The sequence below is a fragment of the Podarcis cretensis genome (genome assembly GCF_951804945.1).
Source record: "Podarcis cretensis genome assembly, chromosome: 16".
Lineage (NCBI taxonomy): Eukaryota > Metazoa > Chordata > Lepidosauria > Squamata > Lacertidae > Podarcis > Podarcis cretensis.
Window position 1 is genome coordinate 12489304 of NC_137186.1, and position 22665 is coordinate 12511968.

Sequence of the window (22665 nt, forward strand, 5' to 3'; positions counted from 1 at the left end):
AAAGCTGCTTTCTTCTGGGATCAGCTGCATGATGGAGCTCCCTACATGAAACCCAGCTGCACAACTGGTCCTGCCACACACCTGAAGTCTCGTGCGGTGTCAGGTATGGGCAAGTGGGTATAGGCTGGGGGAAATGGACCCCCCTGCGCCAAATTGGGATCTGTGCAGGGTCAAATCTGGCCTGCATGCCAGAGGTTCCCAACCCTTGCAGCCAGTAAATGAATGAATGAGCAAGTGAAAGAGAAAATGCGAATGAAAGGGGTATGACAGAAAGAAAACAGAAGAGAAAGAATGGGAGGAAAAGAAAAAGAGAGTAAATGAGAAAGAGAAAGAGAAAAATGGAAGGCTGAAAAATGAAAGTGTGAAAGAAGAAATAATGAATGAAAAATAAAAGAATGAAAATAAAAAAGAAACAAAAGATAGGAAAACTGAACTAAATAAACGTAAGAAGAGAGAAAGAACGAGGGGAAGAATAAATGAGGGAAAAGGTATGACAACAATGAAATTGTAAAGAAGAATAAATCAATAAATGCAGTAATAAATAAATTAATTAAATGAATTGAAAGAGAACACAGGTGCGTGGTGGCCTTGGGGAGGGATACATACATACGTACATGTGTGTATATATGTGTATGTGTGTAATAGGAGATAAAATCGCTTCGGCACAGATTTGACCACCTCGATCCGTTTCCTGCCCCTTTAAGGCGAAGCTCTCAGCCGACCCTACCGACCGCGCACCCTTTCTGTCCCTCGGCGGCCGCCTTCGCGCATTCCGGCAACCTGCCCACGTGAGCCAAACAGCGGCCGCGCGACGGACCCGCCGCTTCCGGTGCGCTTTTGCTGCTGCCGCCGCCGCCGCCGCCTGGGAAGAGAGAGCGAGAGCGCCGGTCCCTCGGAGCGCAGGTGAAAGGCGGGGGGGGGGCGCTCCTTCTCCCGCCCCCTGGGAAACGGCAGTAGGGGGAAGGGGGCTCGCTCGTACAGGCCCCCTCCCCACCTGGCGCAGCCTGCCCTGCGGGGTTCTCCCCCCATTCCCCAAATATGCGGTCCCTTTAAGAAACAGGGAAGGGCCCCGCCTTGACACCCCCCTTTTCCAGCCTCGCCTTTGGCTCCTCCCCCTTTCCAGGTCATTTGCTCTAAATACCTTTTTTGGGGGGCTTACATTTAACCCTTTAAGATCTATAGAGGGGAGGAAAGCTGGGGCCGTTAAGCGTAAGAAATGGTTGGGTGGGTGTTTATGGGACGAATTTAAACCCCATAGGTCCTTCCCCTGGGGATTCGTAAATAATACATGCATTTTATTTATTTGCAAAGATTTATAAGAGGCGTAAATTGAAAGCGCAGATAAAATCCACAGAACTATTTTGAAACAGAAACAGTCACCACCAATAATTAGAAAAAACTGAAACACTGATGAGGTCAGTAAAATTTTGAAAGTGAATCTAGGTAACTAAATTTGTGTCTTTGGGTAGGTTTGCTATAATAATGATAATAATAATTTTAAATGTATTCAGCAGGCTTCTTAAACAATATTGTGAGGGTGGACACATCATGCTCCTTCTGGGGTAATTTTCCACCTTCCTTCACCAGACTCAGCTCTGACCTGTGGCTCCCAGAAGCTGTCAGCATGTGACAGCGGTCTCAAACCCTCAGTGAGTTAGGGACTTCACCTGCATGTGAAGACAGGCTCCAGTGGATTGAGTGGACTAATAGCGGGTCTAATGGTCAAGAAGGCCCAGCTAGTCCAAAAACTGCTAGAATTATTGGTGCTTAGAAAAACTGCTATAAGCTGCTCTGAGCCTGTGGGATAGAACGCCTGACCTTAGGGTTACACAGTTGACTTAATGGTTGAATAGGAATTCGAACTTAAGTCTTCCCAGCCCTAGTCTTTCAGTCTAACTGCTATATTCCACTGGCTCCTAAGTTAGAGTCATCTCAGGGTGGAGAGGCTAGTTCCTTCATCCCCCACCCCCGGCAAGTCTTACTGTAGCCTTTACCAACAGCTTAAGACAGGATTGGCCCATGTGGTGACCTTCAAATGCTGTTCGACTCCAACTCCCTTTTTTCTGGGGTTGATGGGAGTTGGAGTCCAACAACATCTGGAGGTCACCGCATTGGCTAACCATGTCCTCAGATACGGTCAAACCTCGGTTGTTGAACGTAATCTGTTCCGGAAGACCATTTGACTTCTGAAACATTCGACAACCAAGGCGCGTCTTCCATTTGGTTTACAAAAGCTTCTTGCACTCAAGCGGAAGCCACGTCGGACGTTCAAGTTCCGAAAACTGGAGCATTTACTTCCGGGTCTTCGGTGTTCAGAAGCTGAAACATTCGAAAGCGGAGCCGAAGTTTGACTGTGTAGAAATGAACCAGCAAAACCTCCCCTGGAGTGGAAATGCAATGATAGACAGACTTTTCCCTTTCTCGTTTTTTTCTACATTAACAGGCAGCTGTTAAAGGCAAGAGTGTGGGTGGCGTTCAGGCACTCAAGGCCTTGGCTGCACACACTGATCTGATAGTCCTCTCCAAGGTTGGGAGGTTTGCTCTCTCTTAACTACAGAGAGCGCAAAAGAAAACAGGACACATTCTGGAAACAGAATGGTGGCGGAGTTGTATTAACACGACAAAATCGTGACCAGCAATTCTCTCTGTGTGTGGCTTTTAAGCCATTCTTGGCAAGCAGACAAAAAACACCTCCCAAACTGGCATACAATAAAGTATCAAAAAGTATGACAAACAAATGAGGATTCCATGTATTATCACTGTGCCAGTGCAGCGTGATAACTTTTGACTTCGAAGATAACTTTTGACTGTAGCTTTATTCCAGAAATCTTGGGACAAATGTTTGCTGGGTGGCACAGATTGTTCTGTTGTACAGATTGCTCAGGGCTCTGCCTCCGTGGTCACAGGCAGCATGCTTCTGAATACCTGTTGCTAGAAACCACAGGAGAAACTGTTTGCCAGTTTCCCAAAGACATCTGGCTGGCCACTGCGCGAACGGTGGAGGGTGGACGGATCCAGCAGGCTTTCCTTACGTTCTTATATTTAAAAATTCTGGCTCCCGGAATGTTATTTCCCTTTGCTAACCTCTTCCTTTCGCTGTTGCTGTTAAAGGAACTAACACAAATTTCCGGACTCCTCCTGTTTCTTTTGCAGAGTTTGCTGGCAGTGGTGGTGGCAGCCCAGCACAGCAGCATGGAGGCTACAGCTCTGGAGAGCCTCATTGAGATGGGCTTCCCCCAGAACAGAGCGTAGGTGTCTGTCCCTGGGGAAGGGTGGGAGGCATGTGAGGGTTAAATGGCAAGGCCAGCCCTTCTGGTCCTACATCTATTGCCCAGAAGGCCTAGAAAGAAAAAAACTGGATCTGTGCAAGGCCCCTTCTCTGCTCCCAGTGTACATGTGTGTTAGCTTGCAGGTATATATGTGTATATATATGGGACGTGGGTGGCGCTGTGAGTTAAACCACAGAGCCTGGGTCTTGCCAATCAGAAGGTCGGCGGTTTGAATCCCTGCGACGGGGTGAGCTCCCGTTGCTCGGTCCCTGCTCCTGCCAACCTAGAAGTTCAAAAGCACAAAAGTGCAAGTAGATAAATAGGTACCGCTCTGGTGGGAAAGTAAATGGTGTTTCCGTGCGCTGCTCTGGTTCGCCAGAAGCGGCTTAGTCATGCTGGCCACGTGACCTGGAAGCTGTACGCCGGCTCCCTCGGCCAGTAAAGCGAGATGAGCGCCGCAACCCAAAAGTCGGTCACGACTGGACCTAATGGTCAGGGGTCCCTTTACCTTTATATATGTGTATATGTATATGCTCCCAGTGTATATGTGTGTTCAGACAAGCAGTACTAGACCATGGCCATTGGTCTTAATTGAAAATCAGCCTTTACGTAAAGCTGTAGTTCAGTGGTAGAGCATTGGCGCTGCCAGTCAGTGTGGGCAGTATTATCTCAGTGGTCTGACTCAGTAGAAGACAGCTTTCTGTGTTAGTATTTGGGAAGGGCTACAGCGTCTGCCTGGCCTGCAGAAGGTCCCTGGTTCAATCCCCACCATCTCCAGGTCGGGCTGGGGGACATTCCGTGCCTGAAATCATAGTATAGAGCAGCTGCCAGTCAATGCAGACAGCATTGCGCTAGGTGGACCAATGATCTGACTCTGTATATGGCAGCTTCCTTTGTGGACTTTACTTAATTGTTGCAGCGAACCCTTTTGTCGTCCCGCAACCCGCATCCCACCCTAGATGAAGGGGAAATTGGGCTGGGGTTATGAGTGCCCTGTGCTTCCAGCACTTCTCAGAAAGGCTCAAAAAAATGTAGAATAGCCCTGTGTTCATACGTAGTTCACTACCTCGTCCTTCTCCTTTTTCCCCAGAGAGAAGGCCCTAGCGCTAACAGGGAACCAGGGCATTGAATCAGCGATGGATTGGTGAGTATGGGCTCCCTTCTTCCCTCCTGCGGACCCTTGCAGCCCTCTTTTTACCAGTCTTCGCCTGAATGGTGCCTCTCTCTTAACTCCCAGGCTCATGGAGCACGAAAATGATCCCGACCTGGATGAGCCTTACGTGCCCCCCCAAGGCCACGTTCTAAGCACAGAGGAGCCCCCCGAGGGAAGGACGCCAGAGTCAGTGCAAAGTGGATCAGGTCAGAGCAAATCTGGAGAACTTGAGGTGGGAGGGAACCTCATCAGTGGGTCCTGTGCCTGGGAGAGGAGGGGGAGATTAGAAATTGTTCCATCCAGCCAGAATTGAGCTCCTTCGAACCTCCATCTCTTTCCACTGAGGGCAACTTTTCCAGAGGTTCTAGAACAGGAATAGCCGACATCTCACCCTCCAGATGTTGGACAGCAACTCACATCATCCCATCCCAGGCTGGGGCTGATGGGACTTAATAGTTCAGTAACAGCATGCTGGCCCACCCCTGTTCTGGAATCTTGCCGGCAGAGAGCCTTGCTTGGTCAGTTAGATTTGTCCAAGAAAGATCAATGCTAAAAGCCGCAAACCAAAATCTGAATGTTTCCGTTGCTGCTTCTTTGTCAGCCTTCTTCCTTAACATTGTTGGCTCTGGTTTTTCTCCCTCTCTCATCATTCTAGAACAGGCATCCCCAAACTTGGCCCTCCATTTTTTTTTTGGGGGGGGACTACAATTCCCATCATCCCTGACCACTGGTCCTGTTAGCTAGGGATGATGGGAGCTGTAGTCCCAAAACATCTGGACGGCCAAGTTTGGGGGGTGCCTGTTCTAGAACTCTGGAAGTACAGTGTGGGAACGGACAAAATAAAGTCCTTCTTCCCAAACAGTGTATGGTTAAATTTGTGGAGTCCACTCACAGTAGAATCATAGAGTTGGAAGGGACTCCCTTCTTCAGGGTCAGCCACTCGCATGGCTTTAAAAGGGGGTTAAACAGATTCATGCAGGATAAGGATCCCAGTGCTTCATTCTCCAATGCCAGAAGCAACAGCTTCAGGGAATCACAGCTGGAGAAAATTACTGTTGCACTCAGATCCTTTGACCTTTATGTTGTGAACTGCCCTGAGATCTATGGGTATAGGGTATACTACTACTACTACTAGGGACGTGGGGTGGCGCTGTGGGTTAAACCACAGAGCCTAGGACTTGCCGATCAGAAGGTTGGCGGTTCAAATCCCCACGACGGGGTGAGCTCCCGTTGCTCGGTCTCTGCTCCTGGCAACCTAGCAGTTCGAAAGCACATCAAAGTGCAAGTAGATAAATAGGTACCGCTCCGGCGGGAAGGTAAATGGCATTTCCATGTGCTGCTCTGGTTCGCCAGAAGCGGCTTAGTTATGCTGGTCACATGACCCAGAAGCTATACGCCGGCTCCCTTGGCCAGTAAAGCGAGATGAGCGCCGCAACCTCAGAGTCAGTCACGACTGGACCTAATGGTCAGGGGTCCCTTTACCTTTACTGCTACTACTACTACTACTACTAATAATAATAATCCAGTGAACAGGCTCTTGTTATGTTCTTATGTTAATTTTCCTTTTCCTTTTTTCTTTTTCTGCTCATCCTCAAATATAGGAATTTCCTTGCTTGTCTCCTTGGGTTCTTCCAAGCCCAGAGGGTAGCAACATAACAGGTTTATCTCCCCATAGATCCCACGTTAGAGGAGCTGACGGAGGAAGATAACCGACGCCCCCTGAGCGAAGAAGAGAAGCGGGAGCAGACAAAGAGGTAATCGTAATTCTGGCGCCTTTAAATTCTGCAACCTGAAAACCCGGATTCTGCGACTAGAATATGATTAGGCTAATCATGCAAGCCTGCATGTTTTCCTCCCACTTTATGTGGAACTTGGGTCCCTATGTGGTATTGGACTTCCAGCATCCCCAGCCAGAATCATTGGTTGTCAGGGATGATGGGACTTGGGGAGTCCCAACGAAATCTTGATGGTTAGGTAAGGCGTCTTTGGATAATTATGCCGTGAGGTGAGCAGGGCACAGAGCTGCACCTTCCAACTCCACCCTCTCTTGTTTACGGCAACGCCCCTGTGTGGCTTACGAGATCTCCCGGGGATTTTCCCCATGTGCTTTCAGGATGATGGAGCTGATCACTCAGAAGCAGCGAGAGCGGGAGGAGCGAGAGAAGCGGGAGAGCATTGAGCGGGAGAAGCAGCGCCGGAAGCAAGGCCAGGAGCTCTCCCTCATCCGCCAGAAGCTGCAGGAAGACGAGATGAAGAAGCTGGCCGAGGAGAGGCGCAAGGAGAAGCTGGAGGAGAAGTTGGCCAAGTGAGAGCCTGTGGGGGGTGGCAGTGGGGACCCAGAGGGGCTGGAAGTGGGGAGGGGGCTGCTCCTATAGAGTGGAGAACAGCAGCAGACCTCTCATGGTCTGTGGGTGCTTTTAACGCCTTCCCAAATCAAAGCAAAAGAGCTGCAAATATAGGAAGTTGCTTCTCTGTCGAGTCAGGCCATTGGTCCATCTAGCTCAGTGCTTCCCAAACTTTGACCTCTGGCTGATTTTGGACTACAGTTCCCATCATCCTTAGCTAGCAGGGCCAGTGGTCAGGGATGATGGGAGCTGCAGTCCAAAAGCAGCTGGAGACCCAAGTTTGGGAAACACTTAGCTAGCTCAATATTGTTGGCAGTGGCTGGCAGCAGCTCTCCAGAGTTTCAGGCATGGAATCCCTTTGTCTATCTGTCTGTCTGTCTCTCCCCCAGCCCTACCTGGAAATGCCAGAGATATTTTAACCTGCCTGTGACATGATAATGGATTCATTTCACCTGCTCCCTCCCTCCCTCTTTCACTGGCTCGTAACCAGCCAACATAACACGCCTTGCATTTTAATATTAATTTTAACGTGTTGCTGTGAACTGTGTTGAGCCTTCCTTTCACTGGGAAGGCAGGATAACAAAATACTTCTACGGCACAGTCCTACACTTGCCTAACTCAAAACAAATCCCCTTGATTTTACTGAAGCTTAAAAAGGTAAAGGTAAAGGGACCCCTGAACATTAGGTCCAGTTGTGGCTGACTCTGGGGTTGCGGCGCTCATCTCGCTTTATTGGCCGAGGGAGCCGGCGTACAGCTTCCGGGTCATGTGGCCAGCATGACTAAGCCGCTTCTGGTGAACCAGAGCAGCACACAGAAACACTGTTTACCTTCCCGCCAGAGCGGTACCTATTTATCTACTTGCACTTTGACGTGCTTTCGAACTGCTAGGTTGGCAGGAGCAGGGACCGAGCAACGGGAGCTCACCTGTTGCGGGGATTCGAACCGCCGACCTTCTGATTGGCAAGTCCTAGGCTCTGTGGTTTAACCCACAGCGCCACCCGCGAAGCTTACTCACAAGTAATTGGGAAGAAGGCTGCAGTTGTAATAAAGAACTGCCCAGGGCAGGCTTCCCCAACCTGGTGCTGCTTCGTACTTCCTTTCTATCCCACCTTTTCTCCAAGGAGCTCATGGTGGTCTGCATGTTTCTCACCCTCTCTGTTTTAGGTTTGGTTCAGAGATACAGAGAAAGAGTGTTTTGCCCAAGGTCACTCACAGAGCTTCTTGGCTTGATGGGTGTTCGAACCCTGGCTTTCACTGTAACCACTATACCACACTGCCTTTTCACAGAATCATTGGAGTTGGAAGGGCCACAAGGGCCATCTAGTCCATTCCCCTCCAATGCAGGAATCTTTTGCCCAAGGTGGGGCTGGAACCCACAACCCTGAGATTAAGAGTTTCCTGCTCTGCCGGCCGAGCTTTTTGTTGGATTCCAGTTGCCATCATTGTCGTAGATGATGGGAGTTGGAGCCTCAAGATATCTGGAGGGCATAAGGTTGGGGAAGGGTGGTTTAGAGCAGGGCTTCCCAAACTTGAGTCTCCAGCTGTTTTTGGATTACTGTTCCCATCATCCTTGACCACTTGTCCTGCTAGCCAGGGATGATGGGAGTTGAAGTCTAAAAACAGCTGAAGACCCAAGTTTGGGAAACCTGGTTTAGAGCAAGTGGTCTCTCTCTCTCTCTCTCTCTCTCTCTCTCTCTCTCTCTCTCTCACACACACACACACACACACACACACACACACTGTGTGTCTGGGGCTGACTCTACAAAGACACGATTCTAGGTATATGTACGTAAGAGTGGAATTTAGCACTTTTCCACCACCCAGACTGCCTTTTGGTGGCAAATGGGCAAACGGCTGTGGTTTCACTGAATCTGCACTTTCTAGTCGAAGTTTTGCTGGAAGATGTTTTGGGGAAGGGGAGTTGCAACGTGGAGTCAGGTTGTGGAGGGGAACTTGTGGGGTGCTGGTGGAGGTTCTTGCCATAGGGCAGCTGTGGGGAAACTGTGCCCCCCACGGACATTGCTGGACTTTACTTCCCATTGTCCCTGGCCATTGGCCATGCTTTCTGGGGCTGGTGGGAGTTGTGGCCCAGCAGCCTGTGGAGGGCCAGAGGTTTCCCACACCTGCAGGTGGCAAATGCTGTTAGTGGGACAGGATGTGGAGCAAAGAAATTCCTACCTCCCTAGTATACTTGAAAATCCTTCCCAGGTCGCACCTGACCTTTCTAACCTTTCTCAGGTTCGTAGCCTTGACAGTTTTCCAGCTTCTTTCATGAGAGCCGGGGCAAGGGGCATGAAGCTCAGTGGATAGAGCTCTGCTTTGCATGTACAAGGTCCCAGGTTCAAGCCTGGGCTTCTCCAGTTAAGGGTTGCGGAAGACCACTCCCTGAACCCCCGCAGTGTTGCTGCAGGTGAATACTGAGCTAGGTCTTGACTCTGTACAAAGCATTTCCCTTTTTGCACTGGGATAACCCCATTCTTGACACCAAGACTGCTCTCAAATGGTGCTCTCTTGTGATCGAGTTGCAGCCTCCCTTGCTCCCCTCCCCCCCCCAACATGAAAACTCTTCTCCTTTCCTTTTTTTATAATATTTATTGAAATTTTACAAAAACATAAGTTTACAAAATGCAGAAAAAAGGGAAAAAACCATATGAAAAGAAATACAATAAAAAAGAAGGAAAAAAACATACATCCATCATTCTCAGATTTTTAACTTTCATTACCTTCTTTCTTTGACCTCCTCCTCCTCCCCTTTCTTGTATCCTGGTTGATAATTGTCACAGCAAATCCTTTCCATAGTTCACAATATTTTGTCCTTACATTTTCTTACATTATCTTAATCTATTTTCATCTTGTCTTATAACAGGCCTTAAAACTTAAAACTTAAATCTTATTTTTATCAACTTCTCATAGCCATATCATTAACCTAATTCTTTAAAACATTTTTACTAGAGCCAAGTAGTTCCATTTCAACATTTTTCTAACATTCATCAATTATTTTAAGGCAGTCCTAATGACAAAAGAAAAAAAAAGAGTGTAAAGCAGTCCAATCTTCATCCAGCGTCCCTTCCTCCTGGTCCCGGATTTTGTCAGTCCTTTTTGTCCCATTAATCTAGCACATTAACCTGGTGCCCTTATGTCTGAGGCCCTCAAGTCTCTTCCATGTCCCCCCCGCGATTCTTCTTCATGTTTTCCTTTCACTCGTGGGAACTCCAGCTTAGTAATGTTTTTGACCCTTTTCAGCAGATCAGCCCCATTTCCATAGTCCAGACAAAACTCCATATGATGTTTAAACACCTGTTTCAGATTCCCTCCAAAATTAAGAGCCCCCACCGCTCCAAACATCTGGCGGCCCATTACTAGACTCAGAGAGTCCAAATATTACTGCATGGGAGGGTCAATCCAACCCCCCGTTTCCAAACCAAACCAAACTTTATCTTTCCAAACCTGGTTTTTTCCAAATTCATTTATCAACTCCAAAGGCTCATAATCCTGCAGGGCCGCAACTCCCTCCATTTCTGGCACCCAGGATTCAGCAATATATCGTAGCACACTCCTGTTTTAGTTCCTGGGTAGACTCTGTGTACTTTCCTATTGCCTGTTCAAAATTTCTGACCGCATTAGTCATCATATCTATCTTCTGACCTAACTGGTCCAATAGGGCATTTATTTTACAGAGAGCACCCAACCGCGCTTCTGAAGACATTGTCCTACAAGGTCACAAGTCCTTTCCCACGATTGTAATCTGTAACAGCGGCAAGCTCCTGAAGTTGGTTACAATTTCACAGTCTCCCTCTAGGGGGAAAACTTCTGTTTCTTCTTTCTTTTAAGAGCAACAGCAACAAAGTTTCTTTTTTTAAGATACTCAGTCAATATTTGTTCCTTTGAAATGCGAAGGGAAACAATGGAATCCCTATGTTACTTTTCTTTTAGCTATCTATCAAAAACATTGGTCTCTGGTCAATGGGCTTCAAACGTCAGTCCTGACACTCCGCTCCAGGATCAGGACGGTGGAAAGTCACTTTACTTTAAACTCACTTCTGCAGGTTTAAGCAATCCAAAAAGAGATTCCCCCTTCTTCTCCTGCCACCGAAGGGGGGTTCCACGATTTTAAATGATGAAAGTCAATCCTCTTCTCCTTTCCAGGCAGCGGGTGCGAGAGAAGATAGAGCGCGACAAGGCCGAGAGAGCCAAGAAGGTAAGCAAGCGCCAGAGGCTGGGAAAGGGATGTGCTCTGAGAGTTTTGCTCGTGGCTTCCTTCCACAAGAGATGTGGGTCCCACAGGTGGAAATAAAAAGAATTAAAAATCGAAAGGAATAATCAAGGTAACAGATGTGGGTCTCCAGTCTGTTCTGTTTCCCTCTAATAATAATAATAATAAATACCCTGCTCATCTGGCTGGGTTTTCCCCGCCGCTCTGGGCGGCTTCCAACAAAATATTAAAATACAATAATTCCAATCTCCTCATGGCTGACCCAGAGGGAGAAAAAGGACAGGAGAGCGAGTGAGCTGAGGCTGATTCACACAGCACGAATCCAAGATTTGGAGAAACGGCCCTCCAAACATTATTGGGCTCCCATTTGCTATCAGCGCTGACCGTTGACCATGTGGCCCAGGGCTCATTGGAGCTGGGAGTCTATAAACAGAACCTGGCTATCCGTATTTCAGCACTACATCCATTTTAATGGCGTATTTGTAGGAGGGATGTTACGGGAGAGAACTTTCAGAAAGGCCAACTCCCAGCTTCTGTGCAAAACAGTGGAAGCCAGCAACAAATGCATTGCAAGGTGCTCCTGCTTGTTTGCCCAAGCTCTTAGGCCAAGGCCCTGCCTGCTGGGTAAACCCGCCAGTGTTGTTAAACTTAAATCGTAGAGTTGGAAGGGACTCCAAGAGTCATATAACAGACCCTGCGTTTATCACCCGAGGCCTTTTTCATATGCCTCCTCCACAAAGGGTCTGAAGGGCGGCAATACAAGAATGGGCCTTTTCTGTGGTGGCTCCCCACTTGTGGAACGCCCTCCCTGGGGAGGCTCCCTGGGTGCCTTCGTTACATATCTTTAAGCATCAGCAAAAACATTCCTCTTCTCCCAGGGTTTTGACTAATTAAACATTCTATGGCCTTTTAAACAGGGGGTGGGAATTCCTTTTGTTCATGCTATGGTGGGTTAAACCACAGAGCCTAGGACTTGCCGATCAGAAGGTTGGCAGTTCGAATCCCCGCAACGGGGTGAGCTCCCGTTGCTCGGTCCCTGCTCCTGCCAACCTAGCAGTTCGAAAGCACCTCAAAGTGGAAGTGGATAAATAGGTACCGCGCCGGCGGGAAGGTAAACAGTGTTTCCGTGCGCTGCTCTGGTTTGCCAGAAGCGGCTTAGTCATGCTGGCCACATGACCCGGAAGTTGTACGCCGGCTCCCTCGGCCAAAAAAGCGAGATGAGCGCCGCAACCCCAGAGTCGGTCACGACTGGACCTAATGGTCAGGGGTCCCTTTACCTTTATGGTATGTACTTTGGTGTTTTTCTATTGTAAACCACTCTGTGACCCTCGGATGAAGGGTGATGTCAAATTTAAGAAATGGTAATAGTAATTACAACCTAGTCCAACCCCTTGCAATGAAGCGGTCGACACTACAGACTTGACAGATGGCCATCCCTCTGCTTAAAATGAAGAAGAGACCACCGCCTCTCATGGGAGTCCGTTCCACCATCAAAGAGCTCTTGCTGCCAGAAAGTTCTTCCATCCAGATGTTTAGTCGGAATCTCCTTTCTTGTCATTTGAATCCATTGATTTCAAATCCCCCCAGAGCACCATCTTCTATGTGACAGCCTTTTAAAGAGCTAAAGATGGCTCTCGGATCTCCTCTTCTCCGGGCCAAACAATGCCCACCTCCCTCAACTGTTCCTCATAAGGCTTGGTTTCCAGACCCTTGATCATCTTGTTCGCCCGGCTCTGCACACTTTTCAGCTTGTCGATATCCTTACGGGGTCTTCGCTGCGAGATCACATTCACCCGGTGCTATACCAGCTGCACTGGCTCCCGGTGGAGTACAGGATCAGGTTGAAGGTGCTGGTTTTAACCTTTAAAGCCCTGTACGGCCTAGGACCCTCGTACCTACGGGATCGCCTCTCCTAGTATGTCCCATGAAGGACCTTATGGTCTTCAAATAAAAACATTTTGGAAATCCTGGGCCACAGGGAGGATAGGCTGGCCTCGACCAGTGCCAGGGCTTTTTCAGCTGTGGCCCCGATCTGGTGGAATTCTCTGTCACAAGAGACTAGGGCCCTACGGGACTTGACATCTTTCCGCAGGGCCTGCAAGACAGAGCTGTTCCACCAGGCCTTTGGCCAGGGCACAGTCTGACCCCCTCCTTCAGTAATCCTCACAGAACTCTAGCCCAATGGTTGCCATTAATTTGATTTTGAATTGATTTTAGAATGAATTGGTTTTAGAATGCATTTCAATCAATTGATTGTGATTTTATGTAAATTGTGTTACTTTTATTGTTGTTAGCCGCTCTGAGCCCGGCTTCGGCTGGGGAGGGCGGGATATAAATAAAAAATTATTATTATTATTATTATTATTATTATTATTATTATTATTATTTATTAGTGAATAGGGCTTTCTGCCCCTAGAGTGCAAGTCTGCCCTGAGAACATACATCAGGGTGCTGCTGGGCGGCTGTCTTTTGTCCACTGACCCACCTCTCCTTTTCAATTCAGTTTGGCGGCGGCTGCAGCAGCTCTTCCCAAGGCTCCACCCTGCCTGAGCAATTGGCACCCACACCGGTTCCCTCGTCACCCAGCCAGGAACCCCCTGTCAAGCGAGAGTATGATCAATGCAGGATACAGGTAACTGACTGTGGGGCAGGCTGTGTGTCTGTGTCTGTGTGTAGAGAGCTGCTTGTTCCCATCTGTTTCTTGCACATACCATAAGCCACTCTGCTTGCAATATACAGCCATGTGGTGGCCGGCCTTAACCTTTTGCATTCCTGCCGTAAAAGACTCCTTGAAATCTTCCCTGCCTGATGCAAGCAGAAGTAGACCGTGCCAGGTTATCAGCGGTCCAGCCATGCAAACTGGAGGAGACTGCAGTTCCAAACTGGTCCCTGCTATGAGCCTCCTTTCACCCGTCCCCCTTTAATTTTATTGATCTTAAAATAAATACAGAAGTAGAACCATGTCAAAATGCAATTAACAGAAAATGCAAACAGCAGTTCAAGCTCTTTGCCCAGGATACACAACCGAAAAGGACAGCCTAGTTAGATAATACTAAATCTATACATCCTATTTTTTGATCCTTAAAGAAGGAATATTCCCTGGGATCCACACAAAGGATAATGGGAATACGAACCTACTTTTTCCAAAATAATGGTAATACTTATTAGTGTTTCTGTAGTGCTTTCAAGTGCTTCAGTGCATTATCTAGCTGTAATCCTTACACAACAACCCTGCAAGATATTATTATTCACCACATTGCAGATGGGCTGGTGGTGGGGAACTGAGATTGAGGGCTCGCCTAGTAAGGCCACCTAGTATTTTCATGGCAGAGGCAAGGCTCCAGATGTTGACTTCCAGACTGCAGCTCAGTATACTTCGCATGCATAAGGCACCAGGTTCAATTCCTGGCATCTCCCGGTAGGGCTGGGGGAGCCACTCCCTTCTGAAACCCGGCAAAGCTGCTGCCGGTCAGTGTAGACAGTACTGAGCTAGATGAACCAAGAGTCTGACTCAGGAAAGGCAGCTTCTGTGGCTCCCTGATAATTTTCTGGACTTTGTGGTGGTGTCACTTGAGATAGCTGTAGGCAGGCCCCCTGATCTCCATCCCCACATTTGCAAAAAAATAGGGATGATGATGATGATGATGATCATCTACCCTGTGGTTAAGGATTATCGAGAGTGTGTACAGGAAGCATATGAACCACATAAAGCACTAACAATCCTTAAACCTTCGCATTCTTAATTATGAAAGAAATAAGCAATTACCATTGCATGGTTAAAACCTTTGGCAGATAAGAAATCTCCGAGTTCTGAATGAGGGTCTTTAGTAAAAAAACACAACTTAAAATTACATGTGCATTGTCATCCCAATGGCTGCAGTTGAGATTAACCACAGTTTAGGGTTCCGATGTAACACTAAACTGCAGCTAGCCAAAAACTTACGTTTTCTCATCTTCTCCTTGTGGCCGTGCTGGAAGGAGAGGGAGGACAGCCCAGAAGCCCCAAGGCTTATTCATGCTCATGGTTGACTACACCTGCATGCGACAATCATGCACCATTTCAGATCCTCTCCCCCTCTCTTTTCCTCAGGTGAGACTGCTGGACGGCACGTCGCTCACCCAAACGTTTCGAGCCAAAGAGCAGCTGGCCGCCGTCCGGCTCTACGTGGAGCTGAACCGCAAGGACAATGGTGACGAGCCTTTCCACCTCCTCACCAGCTTCCCGCGGCGTGTGTTCACTGAAGAGGACATGGAGAAGCCCCTGCAGGAGCTGGGTGAGTCTGAGATTGCTGGGGTAGGAAGAGGGAAGGGGGTGAGGGTTGCTAGGAGTGTTTCCCTCCTGCTACTCCGTGGAGGACGGAGGAATTCTCGGGCAGGGGCTGGGAACCTCTGGGTCACGAGCTCAGTTTGTCCCAGCACAGCTCCCAGTTTGGCCTACAGTACCCACCAAGCTACGTCCCGCTCCTAATACAGTGGTACCTCGGGTTAAGTACTTAATTCATTCCGGAGGACTGTTCATAACCTGAAGCACCACTTGAGCTAATGGGGCCTCCCACTGCCGCCGGAGCACGATTTCTGTTCTCATCCTGAAGCAAAGTTCTTAACCCGAGGTGGAGTCTGTGGCCCGAAGCGTATGTAACCCGAGGTACCACTGTACCTTATGTGACGTCAGGTAGAGATGCAGCCATTCTGGCTGTGCCTGGGGAGCTCAGTTGCACAGCCAGTCCCTGCAGAAAGCAGGCTTGAAGTCACTGCCTATCAGCTCACACGTTTTGACTTCAAGCTTGTGGATTAGTTGTGCGCTGTGTAAAACGCTTTGCAAACCCTGAAGTCCTGACAAACATCACCGGAAGTCAGGTGAGCAACAGGTGAGCAGGGGAGATGAGGACCCCCGCCGGCAACACCAGGTTCCCCACCCATCCTAGGCCAAAGCAGCAGCGCTGTCTGTTGGAAGCTGACCCATTTTATGCTACATCTAAGAACAGAGAGAGCCTGCATCAGAGGAACTGGTGACCTAATTTTTAGTTGCTGTTTCGTTAATATTGTTTTATAGATTCTAAGTGCCATATTGATTTGTTGATCATATGATACGACTTTTGCTGTAAATGTGATGGTTAGCTTTTTTTTTTAGTTTGTTTTGTTAATAGCGTTTTATAGATTGCAATTGTTTTATTGAAGATTTGTTAATTATTTCATTCGATTCACGCTGCATTACGTTATTACGTATTGTTGGTAAGCCGTTTTGAGATGCATTTGAATGCAAAGCAGCCTAGAAATACATCAAATCAACTCAGAAGCTGCTGAACTCCAGCTCCCATCAGCCTCTGCCAGCATGGCCCAATGCTCAGGATGGGAGTTGCAGTCCACCAGTATCTGGAGGGCCAGTTTTCCCCCAGACGCAATTGGAACACACACATTTCATCATCCCTGACTGTTGCCTGGCCCAGTACGAGGGAGCCAGTTCCAAACTTCATCAGAACAGTACAGTGGTACCTCGGGTTACAGACGCTTCAGGTTACAGACTCCACTAACCCAGAAATAGTACCTCGGGTTAAGAACTTAGCTTCAGGATGAGAACAGAAATTGTGCTCCAGCGGCGCAGTGACAGCAGGAGGCCCCATTAGCTAAAGTGGTGCTTCAGGTTAAGAACAGTTTCAGGTTAAGAACGGACCTCCAGAACGAATTAAGTACTTAACCTGAGGTACCACTGTACATAAATATTGACTGTTTTGCTTTGACCCAAAGTTCTAACACCACATTTGCCCGGCTAACTACTGGATGCAAGTTTTCCCCATGACCTCCCACTCTCTGCCTCTCTCTGTGTCTCCTCTGTAGGTTTGGTGCCTTCTGCTGTGTTGATCGTAGCGAAGAAAGGCAACAGCTGAAGTGGCTCTCCTCCTCGCTCTCTCAGCCCCCTCCTTCACTTGCTGCCGGAGGTGACTCTCACCTGACCCATGTGCTCTGTCTCGGGGGGGGGGGGGAGCGCACATCCCAGCCCCTCCTGGTTTTCCTAACCAACTCTGCCCACAGAGACTCCAAAGCACCACCATGGCTTGGGGCTGGGATTCCGAATCAATGACGACGATCGGGGTGGGGTTGGATGCGATGGAGAAAAGTGTTGGGCTTCCCCTCCTGTCGGGGAGGGAGGGGCAAGGTTGCAACTTGACTTCCTCTCTTCATGCCACACACACACCATGAATAAAACCTATTCTCTCTTTCCTTGTTTCTTGCAAGAATTCTTTTATCCCATTTGCTAAGTGGTAGGGCACTTGGAGTCATCTAGTTGGCACTGGGAGGGCAGTGCCTGGGGCTCTCATCCAGGAAAAGGCTGCTATCCTGCTGCCTTGTCTCTCTACTCCGGGGTAAAGGTAAAGGGACCCCTGATTGTTAGGTCCAGTTGCGAACGACTCTGGGGTTGCGACGCTCATCTCGCTTTATTGGCCAATGGAGCCGGCGTACAGCTTCCGGGAAATGTGGCCAGCATGACTAAGCCGCTTCTGGCAAACCAGAGCAGCACACGGAAACACCTTCCCGCCAGAGCGGTACCTATTTATCTACTTGCAATTTCACGTACTTTCGAACTGCTAGGTTGGCAGGAGCAGGGACCGAGCAACGGGAGCTCACCCCGTTGCGGGGATTCGAACCGCCGACCTTCTGATTGGCAAGTCCTAGGCTCTGTGGTTTAACCCACAGCGCCACCCACATCCCTTCTACTCCAGGGACTTTGATATATTTAATAGGGTTTTTTTTAAAAAAAAAACCTGAACTTTCTAAAAAGAAAGAAAAATGCAGACAATGTAAACCAAATCATAACAAAGACAACATGCTCTGTGGGTACAAGCAAAGGGAGGAAAGCTGGTGGTCCAGACCAACCCAGCGCTCAGAATAGATCTGTACAAAGAATCCAGATATCAGAGAATTTCCTGGTCACCTCCTCATATGCTGCCAGTTGAGTCATGGCTTCTGTCCTCTGTAGGGGTGGTGAGGATGTCACCTTTCTGTATTAGAGTGTTAGACATTTAGCCACACTGAGTGCCCTTAGAAGGCATTTACATTGTCGCTCTGTCAGGTTCCGGAAGACTGGTACATAATTCAAGAGAACATCCATAAATCTCAAGGAAAACTGTATTTATGGCACTGATGACCTCTGGCCAGAAGGGTATGGCTTCATGTATTCATGAATGAAGTTTCTACCACACACTCCCCTCGCCAAGCAGTTAAAAATGTAGTAAAGAACATACTTTGAAACACCCCTTCATCATTATCAGCTTTTAGGCACCAGGTTAAGGCAATTTTATTTACCAGGCCTTTGGTAGTTAAATTAGCCTCTACGATGGTATTAATAATTTTGTAGGCTCAGATTAGCATTTTAGAAATTTTGTGTTGTAAAAAGGTAAAGGTAAAGGTACCCCTGCCCGTACGGGCCAGTCTTGACAGACTCTGGGGTTGTGTGCCCATCTCACTTAAGAGGCCAGGGGCCAGCGCTGTCCGGAGACACTTCCGGGTCACGTGGCCAGCGTGACATCGCTGCTCTGGCGAGCCAGAGCCGCACACGGAAACGCCGTTTACCTTCCCGCTGGTAAGCGGTCCCTATTTATCTACTTGCACCCGGAGGTGTTTTCGAACTGCTAGGTTGGCAGGCGCTGGGACCGAGCAGCAGGAGCGCACCCCGCCGCAGGGATTCGAACCGCCGACCTTTCGATCGGCAAGCCCTAGGCGCTGAGGCTTTAACCCACAGCGCCACATTATTTCTGGTTTTTATATTTTTTGTGTTTTTACTTTTTTAAGTTGCTTTGAGACTTCCTGTATAAAGCAACTAACAAATGTAATGAATAGCAATAATTTTTTTAATTAAAAAGCTTTTTAAAAAACCAGCCACCTGCCCTCGTATAAAGTTCCTAGAAACTACATTTCAGGTATCAAAAGACCTGGGTGAAGAGGACTATTTTTAAATTCCACTTGATTGTTCATAATGAGGAAGAAAGATGCATCTCAATGGGGGGATTACACAAATGAGAAGCCACCACTGAGAAGGCCATGCTGCTTATGGGGGTCAGTGCCAATTGGATAAACCTTGCATCAGGGTCCTGGACGGTTGGTATTTGAGCTGCTCTTTTAGATAAGTCATGTTGTGCAATTGTAGGAACTGGTGTCTCTTGCAACTGCAGCAGCCTCTTTTAACAGCACTCAACAATTTCTAAATTAGTTTTGCATCCTTTTAAATCCCCTATTGAAGCCAGTGGCCCTTCCTGACCTCTTTCACAAATTGTGTTGTGGGAGGGAGAGAGGGACCTCTTCTTTCCATTTCTCTTTGCATGCTGCTGCAATTAAGATAAAAACCAGGGAGGGGGGCCCCTAAGTGAAACTATAGCCCCTGATGCAGAAACAGAGCTTGATTTAATTAAAACAAATCCAGTTAAATATTTACATAGAATACATGGTGCTTAGGGTTGGGGTTTTTTAATGCAGGAGGAAGCAGATTTTCTCCCCTCCCAGCTATGACATACATCACAGCTTCTACTGACAATCTCCGTCATAAGGAAAGCACGATACGCTAAAGTCTCTGCAGAGGGTGCACAGTGTCTTCTTGGCATATAAACCAGCTTGCCACGGACATCACAAACAAATCCAGGGTATTTCCCTCCATTAGTCTTTTATTGGCTACGGTTTGAACTGCTGCCAGATCCGGAAAAAGATGATGTGCATCCAGTAATGGGGTATTGCTATTCACTCATCTTTCTTGTAGCTTCCAACTGGGTTTACCCACACAGTGACACCCCAACAGAAGAGACCTGGAAGGGAGAAAAAGAAAAGCATGTGAGGGGTGTGGCCCGAGGAAGAGTTCCAAGGGCCAGATAGAGGGGCCCATTTGGCCCCCTGGTCCTGAGGTTCCCCCCCCCTTGATCTTGTCATCCAAGGATGTATGCCACAAACAGCAGGAAGAAACAAAGGGTGCCAGTAGCAGAGCTGACATTGAAACAGACGTTGCCAATACCCTGCAAGACGGAAGAGAAATGATTGCTAGTCTATCTGATTTAAGGGCAGATTGCCTGCCCCCTATTTATGTTGAATGATTTGGACTATAACTAGGAGAGATATTAGCACTCCCACTGAACCAACTTTCCCAGGTACAGTTTGTGGGGGAGGGGGTCACCCTAGAAAATAAGGTGCACCTCTCAGCATAGATCAATCTCTGAACAAGAAATGGGCCTCAGTAATCAGATCTGTGGAAGATAAAAGTAACGACAATGGTTATTCACCATGACAACAGAGCCTCCATGGTCAACAGCGGTCTACCCACTGAGGGCCAGGTGCTGGAAGCAAACAGGGTGGGAGGGGGACAACTGCCCTGACACCCTTCTGAAGAGCTAATAAAACACTCAGCCATAAAAAAGTCGCTGGCCTAGACAAGGATCTGATTACTGAGGCCCATGCTCGCAGAAGGTCCCAGGGGCTGAACCCCCCAAGGGCATCCCCAGAAAGGGATGCCTTCAGTTCACAACCATGAGGACTAGAACCTTAACTTTTCCAAGAAGCAGAGGCAGTTGATGCCCCCTGGGACTGGCAGGGTAAGGTCTGAAATCCACACCCACTCGCTCAGAAGGGTAGCCGCAGTTAACTTCACTACGGTGAGGGCAAATGCCCTTTGCATATGCTCAGATGTGACGTCACCCAAATGTCGATCTCACAGTCGGTCCTGGCGCTGAGCCCAGTGCCAGATTTATGTATATGCTAAACAAGCTATAGCTTAGGTCCCCAGTCACTTGGAGGCCCCCCAAAAAAATTAAAAGAAAAAAACCTGGATGTCCATTTCCAAAATAGAAGGTAAAAAACAAATAAAATAAAACCTACATACAGCAACAGTATTTTGTGTTGTGTAGGCTCCTATGATGTCAGGAATGGGCCCCACCTGCTGGCCTGCTCCCTAAAATATCACTGGTTTGCTCATTTCTATATAGGGTGCCTGGGACGCAGGTGGCGCTGTGGGTTAAAGCCTCAGCGCCTAGGGCTTGCCGATCGAAAGGTCGGCGGTTCGAATCCCTGCGGCGGGGTGCGCTCCCGCTGCTCGGTCCCAGCGCCTGCCAACCTAGCAGTTCGAAAGCACCTCCGGGTGCAAGTAGATAAATAGGGACCGCTTACCAGCGGGAAGGTAAACGGCGTTTCCGTGTGCGGCTCTGGCTCTGGCCAGAGCAGCAATGTCACGCTGGCCACGTGACCCGGAAGTGTCTCCGGACAGCGCTGGCCCCTGGCCTCTTAAGTGAGATGGGCGCACAACCCCAGAGTCTGTCAAGACTGGCCCGTACGGGCAGGGATACCTTTACCTTTATATAGGGTGCCTACATTCTGCGTGGACTGGTTGCAGGGCAACATGTAGCATGCAGCTGCAGACTGCAGTGCAGCACAGTTGAATGTTCCTGTTACCTAATATTAAAGACTGCTTGCAGACTGATGATCAGGCAGCAAAGACTAAGGGTATGACCATATATTCAACACAAAAAAGAGCGACAATTTATTGTTGACAAAGGACAGCTGGACATATAAAGGGCCCCATTACCTTCAGTAGCTTAGGGCCTCATCAAGCCTAAATCCGGCCCTGGGGAGCCGCAGCCCCCCCGCCCCCCCCGGAATTGGGCTCCCGCCCCTCTCTGCGCCCCCCACTTACAGACGGCGAAGGTCATCTGGGCGATGTTGCCCATGCTGGGGGGGATCCTGTGGCTCATAATCCGGAGGGGCCCCGAATAGACGAACAAGGAGGAGGCGATCAGTGCCCCCCCGCTCAGGGCGCGGCAGCTGAAGCAGGACCAGAAAAAGGACCGTTTCTGCTCCGGTGAGGAAGCGACGCGCTCGACGCTGGAAGACATGCCTCGGCTTTCCTGCGGAGGCGGGAAGATGGCGGCGCCCGGGACACCGCGCCGGAAGCGGCTTGCCCCCAGAAGCCGCTCTGCTTCCTGTCCCTCATCTCGGTGGAAGCAGAAAGGGCGGCGTGCACTGCAATGGGCGTCCGGCATGCCAACAACTCCCCCATCGATTGGTTCCCCCATCGATTTGGATTGTCATGCTGGCTCCCTTCAGCGTTTGCAGGTGGAGGCAAATCTCAAGAGGAGAGGAAGGGGGAATTTCCTCCCTCCAGGAGATATTAGTTAGGGAACATCAAGCAGATTACGTCCAGCTATTTGTCCACTTCTCCATCTGTATAAAAGCCAGCTTTCCAATATTCTTCAATGGAAGAACAGAACTGAGGATAAGGCTTTTGCAAGGGAAAGGGGCTTATGTAGGCTGTGGTGATAGGAGGTTTGATTCTGATGGGTGGGCTTCACAGAGAGCAGGTTTAGACCATGCTTAGGCAGACCTACTGGGGCAAATCATAGAGTGGGAAAACTCCAAGTGTCATCTAGTCCCAACCCTCTTGCAATGCAGGAATCTCAGCAAGAGGTCCCCCATTCAATGCGAAATCATACGGGGCACTGCCCTGTCAATGCGTCATCCCACAGCTAGCCGTCACTTGCCTGCCTTCTGATATGCAACCAGTCCAGGAGGCAGCCCTGCCTGTCAGATTCCTACTCCTTTGTGTCAGTGTTGCTTCTTGTAAAACTCAACCAGGAGGAAGATGGGGACAGTACTAGAATTAGATGGTTCCGGCTCCTGATGGGCTCCCTGTCTTCTGCCCCAGCAGTTCCAAGGG

The 22665-nt window shown here is 48.8% G+C and overlaps 2 protein-coding genes and 1 long non-coding RNA gene across 4 annotated transcripts; 1 reads left to right on the top strand and 2 right to left on the bottom strand.

Moving 5' to 3' along the window:
• Positions 1 to 764: 764 nt before the first annotated feature.
• UBXN1 (UBX domain protein 1) lies at positions 765 to 17199 on the top strand. Of its 2 annotated transcripts, none has more exons than XM_079958376.1 (10): positions 765 to 903; positions 3154 to 3248; positions 4360 to 4413; positions 4507 to 4628; positions 6098 to 6176; positions 6536 to 6727; positions 10916 to 10967; positions 13486 to 13614; positions 15073 to 15256; positions 16818 to 17199. In XM_079958376.1, exons 2-10 carry the CDS (start codon positions 3193 to 3195, stop codon positions 16865 to 16867), a joined length of 918 nt encoding a protein of 305 aa, XP_079814502.1. In that variant the 5' UTR covers positions 765 to 903; positions 3154 to 3192; the 3' UTR covers positions 16868 to 17199. The 2 variants fall into 2 exon arrangements, with proteins under 2 accessions (XP_079814502.1, XP_079814503.1); XM_079958377.1 differs by lacking the exon at positions 765 to 903 and adding an exon at positions 1230 to 1415.
• Positions 16375 to 16811, bottom strand: LOC307205842. The gene is made up of 2 exons (XR_013834106.1): positions 16679 to 16811; positions 16375 to 16450 (listed from the first exon to the last, which is right to left on the bottom strand). It is a non-coding gene; the product is annotated as an uncharacterized lncRNA (long non-coding RNA).
• A 2161-nt stretch (positions 17200 to 19360) lies between the features above and the next one.
• On the bottom strand, positions 19361 to 21991 carry DMAC1 (distal membrane arm assembly component 1; the record flags this gene model as incomplete). The annotated part of the gene is made up of 2 exons (XM_079957431.1): positions 19361 to 19774; positions 21646 to 21991. The coding sequence occupies 2 exons, from the start codon at positions 21989 to 21991 to the stop codon at positions 19710 to 19712; spliced, it is 411 nt and encodes a 136-aa protein (XP_079813557.1). The 3' UTR covers positions 19361 to 19709.
• Between the last annotated feature and the right edge of the window lie 674 nt (positions 21992 to 22665).